The following is a 16,325-nucleotide window of genomic DNA, read 5'->3' as shown; positions in this document are numbered from 1 at the left end:
AACACACACACGCACACACCCACACACATCATTCCTATTTTTTCTGCTTTATTATGTATTAACTGAGGGCATTAAGCCTGCAAGCCCATATTAGCGTGCTCGTAAGTACGAGGCATTTGTTGTTGATCAGTAGTTCATTGAAATTATAACCAAATTCTTTTAATAATAATATTTTAAATGTACGTAATTCAGGGAAAGTGAATCGTGGGGAATTAAGTGGATATTACGGGTGCCCTTGTTGTATAGAAATTACTTAGGAGAAAATTTTCAAACTGTTTATGTTTCTTCAGATCAGTAGATTTAGTTTGCATTTGTTTATAAATTTCATATATTATTATTTTTTTGTTCCAAAATTAAGTTTTCTTCGGATATTATGCGATATTAAATATTTAAAGGCATCTCCTATAAATCTTATCTTGCCTTATGCATCATATGGGCATATCCCTTGTACGATTCTTCACTTGAATCAAATTCGGAATGTAACCAGCTTTTTGTTTTATTGTTTTTGTTGCAGTTGACTGCTCCAAAACCTTAAGAACAGCGTGCCAGCATATCATATGATAATTATGAAAGTATATCTTTGCAAGAGTATTTACTCTTTAGCATTCCGCAGATACCAATTCCTTCTGCTTCTTTGTAGATGCCCAAAAGGGTTAGACGTTGTTTCTTTAAACAACTTGATAGACTCGCTCGATTGCGCTGCCCCCTCTTAGCCAGGCGCATGTCTTGCAAAAACGAAATGATTTAGTACAAATAATCAAACATGCAGACAGACAAATTTGCACAGTCAGAGTCTCAGTCGCAGTCGCTGTCGCAGCAGTCGTGCCCGCGGGAAAGGCCTACAGCTCAATTTGGCTGGCAAAAGGAAATTTTAAAGTCATCGTCCTTGCTTGCCCGTGGCCCTGGCTGTGGGGGTTGTGGACTTTGTGGGGTGTATGTGCTTGTGTGTGTTTGTGTGTCGTTGCCCCCCAAGGACATATTACAGCATTGATTCAATTTCATGTCAATTTACGTGTCAATGCGACACTAATACGCCAAGGGTCGTGGCTCTTGCGGAAAGCTGCTGATGCCCTGACCCCTGACCCGCGCCGCGGGCTGACATGTGGCACAGCTCGACTCGCTGGTGGGGGCTAGGGTGGCCTGGGCAAGGTGTGCATTTAAAATTATTTATAACATTTGCGAAAATATGTTTGCCAAATGCCAACAACTTCGTTGCCTGCGTCGCTTTGCAATTTCTTTTTGGCGCGCCCCAAAATGTATGCTTCGTTTTTCATTCCTTCCCATTTTTTTTGTAATAACTTGCGGCCTGTTACGCATACGTATGTGTGTGCCAGTGTGTGTGTGTGTGTGTGTGGGCGGGCTGGAATGTATGTTACGCCAACCCCGCCAATTCCCCAACCTCCAGCACAACTCGCATGTGTTGACAACACTTGTGTAACGGTAAATTTGTGCGTATTGTGCGTGCGGAGGAGTCGGGGATCGGGGTTGGGTACGGAGTCGGGGTCGGGGTCGGGGTCGGCATAAGGTGGCGTATGTTTCGGTTTGGGTTTGGTATCGAAATTGGGGTCTTTTTTAAGCTCTTGGCATGCCTTACAAAATAGCAGCAAATTTGCCAAAACAATTTGCAAATCTACAGCAAATACTTACGTGTAAATACTGATATGACAGGCACTTGACAACAACTGGCTGAGAAATTGATAAAGACAGACAGCCGCAGGCGGAGACGGAGACGGAGACACCGTCTGAGCTCACCTGTGGCGGAGCTTAAAAATAGAAGCCGTCTGACTGACTGCGTGCTGACTTCAGGCTGACACAGCTGCTTGTATGTCTTTATTTAGTGAAAGCAGTTTGGATACTGGTAATTGAGCTATGTTTGTAAGTGAAAGGGGCGTGAGGGGTCGAATCAATACATCAATAACTATTTTATTTATTATTTAATTTATTTTGTATAGCTTAGGCAAAAGCTATTATCTAAGAGATTGAATAGCACACTGACTGCTGAGTATATATACAATACTTCATATAATCTGGAAATATACTTACATTCTTTCCTTTAGCTGTATCGCTAACTAGTTGAGTTTTTGTCTAAGAAAATTTAACAAAAATTGTTCATTCACTAAATTAAAGTTAATGTGTATTTTTACAAATTGGAATTTAATATTATGTGCTGTTTTTAATGTTTGGAAACTTCTTGTTGTAGCTGAACTTAGCCTTTCGCGTCTTGCGATTGCATTTATAGAGTATCGATTGGTGCAGTATATCGATCATTCTTCTATAATTATATATTTTGTTTTAATTTGAATTTATGTCTTTGCAAGTTATATGCGCACAATGTAATATATATCTTTGAAACTCTTTTCAATATTTTCATTTAAAATTTTAATAGGACTGCAAATTAAATCAAATCACAGCTGTTCGCTTTCTGCCTATCGATAAGCATTTAATCCTTAGTAGAATGAAGTTGAATAGTAAACGTTATATTTAGCCATCGTTCACTTAACTAGGCATTGAGAAAACTAAATTAAAATATTTGAAGGGAACTCATTTGATAGATGGACTTTAAAAACAAAAAACTATGAAATAATTTCTCAACTTAATTAGTTGCAAAATCTTTCTTTTTCTTGTAACTCAAAATGGTTACAAATATTATATTTATAATTGAGTTTTTGGCTTAGAAAATAATTAATTTTATAGTATTAATCATTGATAAATACGAAAGGAGCTTGAGTCAAACAGATATATTATAAATATATCAAGATTTGCATAATAAATAACGTATTTGATGCTTGTTTCAAAATAGGACTTATAAAACCATCATAAAGTTGAGTGCAATGTATAAAATAAATAGTCTAGGCCATGTTCTCGAAGACACACGCATTGTATTTTTTTTATAATCTAGATGCTAGTCATTGCGAATGTTGCTACATAAAGTCATGAAGGTTATCATTATTATTTTGAGCTTTAAGATGCTGTTGCCTCTGAGTTCGTTTCTGACAGCCACTTTTGCTGATTGCTCAATAATATGAAAAAAAAAAAAAGACGAGAAACAAAATATAAATAAGACCGAATTTTAAAAAAAGAACATTTACCGCAAAGTGCGCACCAAAGTAAACAGCGTTGGCAGCATTCGAGCATTTGGAGCCGCCGAGCCGAAGTCACGCTGAAAAGTAGGCAACAGAAATGACTCGTTGCTCGATGCTGGCTCTGCTGCTGCTGCTGCTGCTGGCGCTGCTCTTGCCGACGTCGACGGCAACAACTGTTGGCGCAGGCGTCAACTATGAGCGCAACAATGCTCACGCTCGCTCTCGCTTTCGCACTCGCTTTCTCTCTCTGAGTGGTATTGTAGCGACTGGCGAAATTGAGTCGAGTGATTTGAGGGCCATGTACATTAGCTATTTCCCCTGATTCGTTGGCTGGCTCAAATGTGTGCATGTGTGTGGGGGTTGCTGCTTACCTCGCTAACGCCGCTCAAAGCAGCCACCCACCTCACACCACCCACCACCCACCACCCACCACACGTTGTGGTGAGTTAGAAGGCAACTGCTTCGGCCACGACGACGTTTTTTCCAAGACAGCGTCTTGTGGTGAGAAATTGTTGCGCGCCGTTGAGTGTGTTTTTGGTTTTGTTTTTTATTTTTTTATTTTTTGCCATTTTTTGATTTTTATTTTTGCTGCTTTGGCTGAGCGCCTTTCGTTTTCATTGCGGGAACTTTGAATGGGTGGGGGCTTCCAGCTGCATACTGCTAATGTCTGCGCCGAGTGAAAATGCCGTCGGAAAAACATTAGCGCTGTATTGGCCGACGGCAAATGCGTTATAACGGTAAAGATTCTTGTTTCCTGGCAATGGAAACTGATTTGCTAACCAATACACACATACTTTCATAAGATCGTTTCCCAACCAAAACGTAGCCAAAATAATGCTCAGAGCGCAACTGATTATTTTAAAGGATGCGGATTCTATCTTGCTTCGCACACGCACACACACATACCCAAAAATGCGCTGCAGTGCAATTCCAGAAGCACTTCACTATGCCCCATCTCTAGAACCCTTCCGCAATGTGGTGCCAAGAAAAACACAAAAAAATAACGAAACAAAACAAAAACGAGAACGAAAAAAGCGTGGGAAGTTGGACGCATGAAAGCTTTTTGTGGCGCACCAATAGCACCGCGTTATGCCCCGCTACACACACCAGCACACTCGCACACCCACACACACACACATACACACATACACACATTTACACATAGAGAACGCGCTCACTCATGCATGGGGGCTGGGCTATGGACGCCACCACACCCCATACCCCTCTCTGCTCTGCCTGTCATGGCACCCACCTAGCCCACCGGCCCAGACGAGAACGGGCCGACTCCGACGAATACCGTTACGTGGCGTGCCGAAGAAAGCCCGACCCCAAACTGACACCAAGCGCGGCTAACCCTTTATCGCACATAGGGTTTCCTTACAGGACCGCATATTTAGGTTTTTGTTATGGGGTTTCACTGTCGCCATCCTTGGTATGCCTTCATGCGGTCTCTCTCTCTTTGCATGTGTGTGTGTGTGTGTGTGTGTGTGTGTGTGTGTGTGTGTGTGTGTGTGTGTGTGTGTGCATGTGTGTTTGTGTGTGTGTTTATGCGTATATGTTTACGGGCAGTGGCCAAGCCCTCACACACACAACGACACACATTCACATGGTTTGGGTTACCAAAATCGACGTGATGTTATATTATATGGAAACACAATTTGCTCAATGTCTGTCGCCGCATCCGCCGCATGGAAGTCGCCGTCGTCATCGCCGCCGTCTCTGCTGCTTCACCGTCGGGTGTCGCTGCTGGCTTCAAATAGCTCTCGAGAGCGTGGGCGTGTCTGTGTTGGTGTGTGTGTGTGTGTGTGTGTGTGTGTGTGTGTGAGCTTGTGATCGTCGCAGTTTTGTGGGCTGTTACTGCTGCCATTTTGTGTGACACAACTAAAATCCAACTACTATGCCCCTATGCCCCAGCTGGCAGCTGTACATAGCAGACGCCATACATATACATATACATATATATATATGCCCATGTTTGTAGGTACAATCTGCATATATAAACATATATATATGTATATACATACACACACATATATATGAACATAAAAAGGACCAGTTAGTGCACTGCAAATGCTAATGGCATGAGCACATTCAGAACTTTGTAATGATATAAAACTAAAATAAATTCTATAATGAGTGCTAATGCACGTTGGGCTATAGCAGAAGAGGAAGAAAGGACACTAAAACGCAAATTATATGCTTTGAAAAGCCCGAATGTATACCACATCCAATATAAGTATATATAAATATCTATATATATATTGGTTTGAGACGACAAGTTTTTTAATTCAAAAATCTACAAAAGCAAACGTCAGTAAGTACGATAGGTTTGATATATTTTCATTGTGGATTTCATTGAAATACTTGATAGAGTAGTATTTTTATAAGAAAGTATTCATTTTAATAATATTATCAAAATTTTGTTAATATTATTTATTTTTATTAAGAGTATAGTTAGTTTTTGAAAAATTATTAATTATTTTCAACAATAGAAAAATCTACAAAAGCAAACGTCAGTAAGTACGATAGGTTTGATATATTTTCATTGTGGATTTCATTGAAATACTTGAGAGAGTAGTATTTTTATAAGAAAGTATTCATTTTAATAATATTATCAAAATTTTGTTAATATTATTTATTTTTATTAAGAGTATAGTTAGTTTTTGAAAAATTATTAATTATTTTCAACAATAGAATTAGCTACTGGGTTTTTCGGATAGGACAAAGCTGCATCTACAAAATTTTTTGCATTGCTTACTAAGCATTAAAAGAAACTTAAATACTTAACATTTATTTTTAAATATGCAATCTTACAAAACTTAAACAAATGAAACCGAAATTCCAGCTTATTAAAACACAGCTCAGGCAAAACCCGCAGCCAACTTGATTCATAAATATCTTGGGCTCCAACCTTTAGACTTGGGTAGTAACCAAAGTTGGTCCACAAATTGTTAATGAAAATATATAGAGAATGCAGTGGAACGGTCAATTATGAATTAAAAATTGAATTGCTGCATCTAAATATTCCATATATAAGAGAAACCAAGGTTTGAACACAAACCTGGGTTAATGGACGAGGTAAATCAGAGTTACAAAACGAATCCCAAGGCGGATTCTAGAAATATTAAAACAAATAACAAATTACAATTTTAAAAAAAATTCCCAATGTACGTATTCCCAGTAACGTTGCGATTACATTTAGTTACTTGCAGTTTTTGCGGCAGATAGTAGAGGGATATATAAGTCAATATTAATTTGTGCGGATGCATTCATAAGCGCATTTCTTGAGAGGGCAAGGGCAATGGCGGTGCATGGAAATTGTATCAACTACGGCGAATTGCTTTGTCTGTATCAAAAGTAAAAATCAAAATCAAAAGTTTTCATCAAGATCCCAGACAGAGTCCCCCCGCACCATTCCCGCACCGCCAACCAAACAATGCAGCACAGCTGTTTGACCTACATAAAAGTACTTGAACTTAGGAGAAGTATCAAGTGGCATATATGATTTTGATTCAACTTCAACTTGTTATAGTTTAAGTAGTTATTGTAGCCATATTTATGCTTATGTAAGTATGTCAAGGGATTAGGATAACGCAGCATGCCAATCAAGTTATGCCGCAGCAGCAAATATGGCTCCAGTCCTGTATGTGTGAATGTGTGTGTCCCGTGTCTTGGATGGCTCTTTGTGTGCTGCCTCAGACTATGTCGCAGCCAGCATTACTTACTCTGTTCCTGTTCTCGTTCCCGATCCCGCTTACGCTACCGCTCCTGCTCCTGAGCCGGGTCTTGTCCCTGTCTGACGACTGGTTGGTCTGGTTGGTTCGTTGGTGGGTTGTTGGTGTCACATTTTCGGTGAAATTTTGGTTGCAAACTTTGGCAAAACTTGGCCAAGTATTTGGCCTCAAGTGCGACAGAGCGGGACAGAGACAGCCAAAGCAGAGCACGACAGACAGACTAGGCGAGAGAGAGACGGAGAGAGCCAAAGCGATTGCAGTTGAGAGCGCGCATGTGGGCGGCGTGTGCGTATGTGTGTGTGTGTGTGTGTGTGTGTGTGTGTGTGTGAGTATGTGTGAGTGTGTTGTGGTCGGTCTTCGTCTTCGACTCTGCGAGCAGAAACGAGAGGAGCCAAGCGAGGCAAGATTTGCTCAATGTTTGTTGCCTTGGCGTTTTCTTAAGTGCGACTTACTCACATACACACAGATACAGACACACACGCACACACACAGACACACACTGGCATACTCACATACATAGATAACAATGAGTCAACTGTGCCTTGCTTTGCAGCATCTTCAGCCTGCGTCGCCGTCGACCGCGTACTATGTGCGACTGCGGGCTGGTATTTGAGGCTGTTTCGTAGCAGCAACATGCCCCACCACTCCCCGCCCAATCAAAGCTAGGACCGACGACCCAATGGCTTGCAGCCAGAGCAACTTCCTCCGCTTGCCCACAAATGTGGGCTGCCACTTGATAGCGGCAACGCCGTAGGAGTTGGACCCCAAGGGTCGAGACGAGTGAGACGGCCGCGTCCAGACAGAGCAACGACATCGTCGACTGGGATAATTTTAATGAATTTATTTAGGAGTTTACCTTGAGCTCGCCTCTATGCTGCTGGCTGCTCTGGCTGCACGGGCAACTCCGTTTGCTCTCGTTCTCGCAGCCAGATTTGGCCAAGCAGCATCCAGGCCTGTCCGTTTGTCCTGCCTGTCTGCTCCGTTCGTTCCACTAAAGGTGGAACTCTCATTGGGCGTGCACATACTGAGTAGTCCGCCGGTTGAGAAGAGACAAAGATGCATTTACATAAGCAGCAATATGGCGGCTTGTTGATCACATGATAGAAGGAGGCGGTGCGGAGGCGACAGCGGCAACGGCGGCGACGGTGGCGGCTAGTGGGCGGGAATTCAGCCCAATGTTGTTTTGCAGCGACCAAAATGTGCGGCAACGTTTTTGGTCTTGCACAGTGGGCTATATGTGGTCTGGTGGGCTTCGGTTAGGGTTTGGCATTGGACTTGCTTATATTCTTGTGCTTGGACTTGGACGTGAACTCATATTTGGTCCTGGCTTATGCTGCTGGTCTTATTTTTTCCCCAGCCTTGAGCTATTGAAATTTGCTCGCTACTAAAGGAATTTAAGATTAAAGTTCATGCTGTTATGGTATACAAGCTGACAATCTTTTTCCTTTATATGAAATATATTATTACACACTAAGGAGAGCTGTTAGCAAGCGCCAACATATTTACTTTGCTTCCTAAATAGGGCTTATTCCCGTCAGTAGTCTACCAGCCAGGATGCATAATCAGGACATATTGAATTTCATAGTCAGTAGCGTAGTGGGCGTGGCAAAAAATGTCAACAATTTGGTCCGGTTAGTCACGAGCATATACATACATATTTATAGTTTTTAGCCTCTGGCTAGCATATCGTCGAACAAATATTGCTTTCACGGAGAGACAAACATTGCAGAAACATTTTAACCTGAGTATGGAAACCAAAATTAAGTTCACAATTTTGTTTGACTCTTAACATATATATGTAAATTCATGAGAGTCCCAGAGATGGACAACACGTTATTTGTAATAATCAGTGGGAAATCTGTTGACGGTGCAAGAGAACATACACTCATAAAAACAATCACAAAGACAAAAATTTGACGACCTGCAAGTCCTTTTTTAATTTATGAGAATCGCATAGCAGAGTAATATTTAAGAACACGTAATTTTTTTATTTTTAAAGTGTAAGTTAATTTGATATTATTAGTAAATACATACATATATACAAGGAAAATCTAATGTATGCTACGGCAGGTCGGCGCTGAGAGCAAAATATCGTCCAGTCGATTGGAGCTCCCTTACATGCATGCGTTTTATTCGTTTGCTCCTTTCTCGTTCCCAGGATTCGCACATCATTTGGTTGGGATGCACAGCCATCTGCATGCGCCCGATTGGAGAGCACACATGGCGCTAGGTGGACGTCCGGGCTTTTCCGCTGGCCCCTTCTTTGCGCATCACCATGGAGCGACCTTTCCGGGTGCAGCGGCAAGCGGTCTGCGTGGCCTAAGCGGTAAGGCATCTCCTATCTCTTCTTATTTACCGTAGCATATTTCTAAGTGATCTTTCTGCTTCTTTTTTGCTGCTTCTTCGGCTGGGCAGACAATCAGCAGCAGTTGCCGACAGTGGGCGCGGCGCATAGCACCACCAGTCCGGAGGGCTCACCCACGACAACGACGAGCGCAACTCTGAGCGCATTTGTGCAACCGCCGGCGTGTAATGCCAGCGCGGGCGGCTCGCCGCCGCTGACCCTCAGCAGCATGCAGCACCACGACAATAACAACAACAACAGCAGCAGCAATATCGATGCGGGTTTCGAGAGCGACAGCATCTCGGTGACAGGATCGCCACGCAAAAGCATCTGCTCGCTGACGCACGACGAGGAGGAGCCGGATCCGGAGGCGGGGCGCAGCCGCAGCCCCACGCTGCTCAGCGCGGACGCCAGCAGTGTGGCAACGCTTGCAGATCCGGCACCTGGCAGCGGCGGTGCCTTCACCGCGCTCATTCAGCGCAGCAAGAATCCCAGCGAGCTGTTCGGCGGTTTCGCTGCGGCCGGTGCAGGCCACTTTGCGCCGGCGGCGCATAGCTTCAATCCGGCATTGGCGGCTCAGCTCTTCCTGCAGAGTCCGCTCCTGCCGCAGTCGAGCCAGTGGCTCTACACGCAGCTCTACGGCAGCTACAGCGATCTACCTTGGCTGCGAAGTGCGGCAGCTGCGGCTGCGGCCAACACAGCTCCACAGCAGCACCAGCAGCAACAGCAGGAGTCAGGATCGGTTCTACCAGCGGCAGCCAATGATGCCGACGGTGTCAATCTAATCAAGCGCTGTGTCACGCTCATTACGCACAATCCGCCAGATGCGGAGAATGCCAATCCGAACGCATCGCCGCCAGTCAGCTCCTCGCGCCGTTCACCATCGCCCGTGGAAACAATTGATCTGGATGATGTTAGCACCACATCGAGATCGGCCAGCGGCTCCAGTGGCGCTGGCGGACCGATACGCACGCGTACGCCAAAGCCGACAGCGGACGTCTGGCGTCCCTACTAGCGGCTGGCGGCCGCCTTGCTGGGCAGTTGCCTGGCGGCGCGTGCCAGCGACGGACACGGACTTTCACAGAGATAGAGGGCGCAACCGTAGGCTGTGCTTAGCTGCCAGCTGAGCGGCTCCTCCGCTATGAATTTAGATCATATCGCAGGGTGCGAGGGTTTCTCAGCAACCATATTGCTTAGAGCTGAAGAGAGTATTCGATAGCACATTCACATAAGAGTTTCCAGTATTTGTACGACACATGTTAAAAACTAAGTTCATTCAACTGTACTTTTGATTTATTTATACCCAGCATTTGCCAAATTTTATCAAAGAGGTACCATGTCCGTTCTTTATACTGAAAGGATTTTTATAGGATTTTAAGGTTCATAATTTCCAGCATTTGTCTGCCAAGTTTTTTTTTATACTCATTGAAAATGATTATTATGTGTGTACTGGCCATGGGCAAATGTATGTAAAAAGCAGAAGGAAGCGTCTTCGACCCCGTTAGGTATATATATTTCTATATTTCGACGAGCTGAATCAATCTTCTCATGGGTGTCCGTCCGTCTTTGTGAAAGTATCGATCTTGGAAGCTACAAAAGCCAAGGACTTGACATTTGAAATATATATCTTCCCATATTCTATTCTTAGGACGAGCATATTATTTCCTTGTCCATAATATCGATTTTGAGACATGTTATGAGAAGCATACCTCATATATGATGACAGCTGGGTACGTCAAATTTTTCATAAAGTATTCCCAGTGTGAGTATGAGCAATATGAGCAACGACGCTTTTCATAAATAGATAAGCAAGCACGGAGCACAGCCGGTGCCTGAATTGAAAATTTGAAAGACAGTTCGGCGCGGGGCTCAGGATACGTCCTGTCCACCTATTTTTTCTTCACTGGACTTGATAAATTCAATATTATATTATTCCAAATGTTTCCTTATTTGAAATTATACTTATCTGGAGGTTAAGTTGTTCGAATGTATTCTGTTCAAAAAAGAAAAGAATTCTGAATTTAATGTGGAGTTAAAACATAAAACTCTTTGAACGATCCTCGCACGGTGTGTCTGTTATTTTTTTTTCTATAGAATTCCAAATTAAGCCGGATCACATATCGAATTTAAACTAATTAGCATTGCCCAATATAAATATGAAATACACTTATTAGCGCCCATTATTAGGTGGGGCTGGTGAATGTTTGGGCAATAATTATATAGAATTTAGAGAGAGATACCATCTGTGTACATTGAGAAATTGAACATATGCTCCATAAATATTGCAAACATAGTAAGTCAATAAGGAAAACAATTTTTTTTTTTTGAAAAAAGACAAAACCAAATATAATATAAAAAATAAAAATTAAATATTTAAACTATAAATCACACAATATTGAGAAATTTATTAAAAATAAATTTAAGCACAGTGAAAAAAAAAATTGTATATAGTTTCTTAAGTAGCGTGCCAAGTTTCGTTAATAAAATTTCAACTAAAAGCAAAAAGTGAATAAAAGTAAATAAATTAAATGAAATAATAAGGACCTGCAGCTCCTGGCAAACGCCCAGGAAACCAGACAGGGAATAACGAGAGCAGGATAAAAACAGAAAGAGAGAGAGAGAGAGAGAGCGAGAGAAAGAGCCGGTCAGATAATCAGCGCCGCCAAGAAAAGCTTTTAAGAAAATTAATTCGCTTTTCTTTTGCATTGCGCTCGCCCGCAGCTCCGCCCCCAACCCGCATTTAAGGGGTTAAAACGGGCAGGACGAATTTATAGCCGACTCTTGGAAGTTGGCATAGATAGAAAGCTGGCAAATAAAAAGTTTAAATTAATGGGCAAACTTGAAAGCGAAAAACGCCAAACCAGCTACTAAAAATACCGTCTTTAACCAACCGAACTGATGCGACCAGTAAAGGGCATAAACATATTTGGAGTATATGGGTCCCTCTCTTGGGTCCGTATTCGCATCTGTGTTCCGGTCATTTGCATGCACTTTGGCCTATTCAATTTATTCAAGACGGCAAGACTAATGAATGAGTGCTAAGCGCATATTAAATGACGCTGACAGATTCGAATAAATCACATAATTAGCCAAAGAGCCCAAAAATAAATAAGAATTATCATAATCATGACAAAGCAGTTGATGCAAGTGGGCAATGCCTTGGGGAATGTTGTGAGAGTTTCAAGTACACAATTCCTTTGATATTACACAGTCTGTATGTCAATTCCATTTCCAGTTTTCGTAAACAAAAACTATATTTAGAAAACGGCTTGAAAGTAAGTGAGTTTTATACACTTTTGTCATGAGCTGTGCTCAAAAACAATATCCTCGACGCCATCAGGACTTGTATTCCAGATCCGGATAACAATTCATTTAAATTAATGAAATAGAGAGTTTCAAGAGTATTACAATAGATAGCCCAAAAGTTGTAATAACATAAATGATTGTATGATTTTAAGCAAACCGATAATGCAAAAAAATGTACACATAAATATTATTAACAAAGTCTAAGCTGGTCCAAAAGAGGCTATATATGGTAAAACATGTGAGGATTATTTAGATTGTCTTTAAGAGTTGTACATAAGAAACATATTTTGATAATGAAAAGGCTCAGAACTTAAATATGTTCTTGTCATATGCCTTCAACTGGGATGTAAACGAAGAGCCATAAATGCTGAGAATTATTTCGATCACCTCTTATGATGCGTATAAGTAAAAAAAAGAATGGAGTTTTGGCTTATGATAATCATAAGCAAAATTGTTAATATAAAGTTTACAGAATCAAGGCTATTGTTGGCTTCCAATATAAACAAAAAACAACAAGGTATAAACTCAAAAAAATAGGAGGTTGTCTGTAAATCGGAGTCTGTGGTTCGATTTCTTTTCCCCACTTCAAAGCTTAAGCTTCTTGAGAATTACAAGCTGCAAGCGTGCATCGAACCGTTTAATTACTAATCTTTTCGAGCATAAGCAAACTTTCAAATGATGATGAATGGAAAGAAAGTGTCACAAACAAGATTTGGCTAACACTTTAATCGTGGGTAAATCTTCTCTAAAGGCGGAAGAACGTGGAAGTAAAACCGATCCATTCTGGCTAGCAATAACACACAAGTAAGTGCTCATAAGTAAGATAACCTTTATAATGGAACCGTGTAGACACATTCCCTCAAAATGATATTTATAATAAGCATAAATTGTTCATAGCCTATTTTAAATCGATAATAACTATTACAATTTGCAGCAATTAGCGCTGAAAATCATTTAATAGGTGTGCGAAATTTCGACAATTAAAGATATGTGCACATACACACACACACACACACACACCCAAGCGCACACCAATTGGGTTGACATCGGAATCATAATAAACAGCAAACAACATGTCACAAGCTGCGGGGTGTGTGGCAGAGGGCACATCACTTAGTCTCGTGCCCCTGCTATATGCAAATTGTCGCATAACGGAGACAATGACATTTCAATTTATTGCACATCGACGTGTGAGTATGCGAGTGTGTGTGCTTCTCTAATGATGACATAATTAGCAGGCGCCAACAGCTACAGAATATTTGTGATAGCTGAATTTGAAGCTCGAAGCGAACGCATTGTCAGGCGCCAGCTGAAGGCGTTAATAATGACCTAAAGTCAAATTGCTTACGCGCCGAGTGTCATATGTGCGCTGGAAGGGGGCGTGCCAGTATGTTAATTGAAAGCCCACTTATTGCAGTCGATGTGTGTGTGCGTGTAAGTGTGCGTGTGTGTGTGTGTGCCCAAAAGGTGCTTCAATTGATGTCGACAAGGCAAAGGGAAGTGTTGCCAGGTTACCGAGCATCTATAAAGTTTTCTATTTAACGCTTGAGCGACATTCGCTTAAGTGTGTGTGCGTGTGTGTGTGTTTGTGTGTTGGTATGCTTGTGTGTGTGTGAACATACTTGAATTTCGAAGCTGTTTAAACCTCAAACTGATACGAAATTTCCTTTTGTAGTCAGCGGCATCGGCATTGGCAGTAGCGTCTGATGTGCCTTGTTGTCGGGGGCAACAGTTTATTAGGTTGTCATTATCGTTTCTTAAGATGGCCTTGCCAGCCAACTTCCTGTCATCGTTGTGAGCTTGGGAGCTAAATGGTCGCTAGGACAACTCCGGCTCCAGCTCCAGCTTGTGCTCATGCTCGTCATTGTCCTAGCTCTCAGTCTCAGAGCAGCCACCGTTGCAAGCAATCCAATTTCGATGGTCATGCTGAGGCTGGCGACCGACCCGAAGCTCTGCCTTGTCTGCCTCGTCATGCCAATGACCAGACGGTGTCAAAGGTGACATAAAGACGGCGACAACCAATTTAAAATGAAACCACCCCAAGCAGGATACTCACTGCTCTAACGGAGATCGACTGCCACAGAAGCACGCCCAAGCCCAGGGCTCGAACGAGACGTGTTGATTTGCTTCCGACAGCCTGCTTACATTTAGGACCAACCGGTCGTGACTCAAACCCCATTGAACCCAATTCCAATTCCATTTTCAACCCAAGTTCGCCTTATTTTATGTTATTCATTTTTAATTTCTACCTCTAAGTTCTTACACTTTTTGCCCAAAATGTTGTGCTACACGTGTGTGTGTGTGTGTGTGTTGTTGTTGGGCAACGGAGGGTTGGCATCATTTACTTTAGTATGCTAATTTCGTATTTTAACGACATAGACTACGATATCTTTGCTGGCGATTTGTCAGTTCCAACTCATAAGCCAAATTTAATTTTGTGCCATTTGTTAGTAATTTTTACACGCTAGATAAAATTCTCAACATATCCCCTGCCAAATGGGCTTGCTTAGTTACTCATTTTTGGGGGTGCAAACCACATGTGCCCACTTTTCAGGCGAAGTCAGGACGCATGTATTACCATAGAGCTGGCCATACAAGCAAAACCGAATGATAAAGAAAGATAAGGAATAAGCTTATATTTCTTGCTATAGTTACTTTTTGTAGTGACAAAATTTCACCTGCAACTGCGGAAAAAGGTTGTACACAAATTTCTTTTATTTAAATTCAAGCGGCTTGAAAATTAGTCTCAAAATTCGTAGGTTGAAAAATTGGTTTTGCAGTTTATATAAGATCCAGAGCCAGGGTTTAAAATGAGTGCAATTTTAGAAAAACGGGCTTCAACTTTATCTTTCGTTCGGCCAATGATTGAGTTGATGTATGAACAGATATATGCTGGATTTGGTATATACCAAACATATTATTAGCATATTCAAGAGAATAGATATACATTAAGCCTTCCTATGTTTTCGTATTTCGCTAAGTTTTGAGCAATTTTTGGTTAAAGCTTTTGGAAATTGGGAACGAGCTCCCTTGATTATACACAACTAACCTATCGCAAATGTTTTAAGATCCCGTTAGATCAGCTAGCAGGATATTTTGCAATCTCGACTTGGCTTCTGCAACCCCCAAAACAGATATTTTCAGGGTCTATGCTACCCATTAAAGGCTCATTTTGGCAATGAGTCCCAGTTGTACTTGCAGAGTCGCTGCATCGTATCTAAAATAAACAAACAGCCGGAGGCACAAACTTTGCAACGGGCAACGGGAACCACAAAACATTTTGTTGGACAGCAAACGGCCGGCAAAGGATAGCAACAGCAACGGCAACAACGACGAAAACGTCGCCTGAATGTCCCGTTGCTTGTTGCCCGTTGCCCGTTGCCCGTGGCCCGTAATATGACAGGTGGCCATGGCCGTGCCCCAATCCCTCCACATACAAGCCCAGAGTTATCCATGCCGAACACAGCGCCCACACTGTTCCAGCAGTCGGGGTCGCGCTTTGTCACAGGAACTGTTAATAATGTGTAGCCCGTGCGCAGGAACAAAATCAGCGTCATTGGCGCACCTACAACATGCGATGTTGCGGTCAGGGACAACTTCGTGCCGTATCAGCGCGTCGCGAATAAAATGACCGAAAATAAAAATGCAGCAGCAGCAGCAGCAGCAGCAGCAGCAGCAGCGAGTCCTGGCCGAGGATGTGGGCTGGCTGGTGGCAGCGATGGGTGATCGGCCCCCAAAAACCGAGCAGCCTCATCATGAGTGACGGCGCCGCTGCGTCAGCGGCATGTAATTTTCACGGTTTTTCGCAAATACGAAAAACGAAAATACGTAAACGAAAACTGGATGCCAAAACTAAAC

General features: G+C 42.3%; 1 protein-coding gene across 3 annotated transcripts in view; it reads left to right on the top strand.

Moving 5' to 3' along the window:
* RunxB (Runt related B) overlaps positions 1–10,441 on the top strand; it is a 41,897-nt gene extending 31,456 nt beyond the window's left edge. For 2 of the 3 annotated variants that reach the window (XM_032440039.2, XM_032440038.2), the window contains exons 5-6: positions 8,976–9,143; positions 9,233–10,441. In XM_032440039.2, coding sequence (XP_032295930.1) covers positions 8,976–9,143; positions 9,233–10,176 — 1,112 coding nt within the window. In that variant the 3' untranslated portion in view covers positions 10,177–10,441. Of the gene's footprint in view, positions 1–8,449; positions 8,818–8,887; positions 9,144–9,232 lie in introns of those variants that run through there. The other variant, XM_032440040.2, reaches the window with a different exon arrangement.
* The last annotated feature ends 5,884 nt before the right edge of the window (positions 10,442–16,325 follow it).

This window comes from Drosophila virilis, chromosome X, assembly GCF_030788295.1.
Source record: "Drosophila virilis strain 15010-1051.87 chromosome X, Dvir_AGI_RSII-ME, whole genome shotgun sequence".
Lineage (NCBI taxonomy): Eukaryota > Metazoa > Arthropoda > Insecta > Diptera > Drosophilidae > Drosophila > Drosophila virilis.
This window is presented reverse-complemented; position numbering and strand designations above follow the sequence as displayed.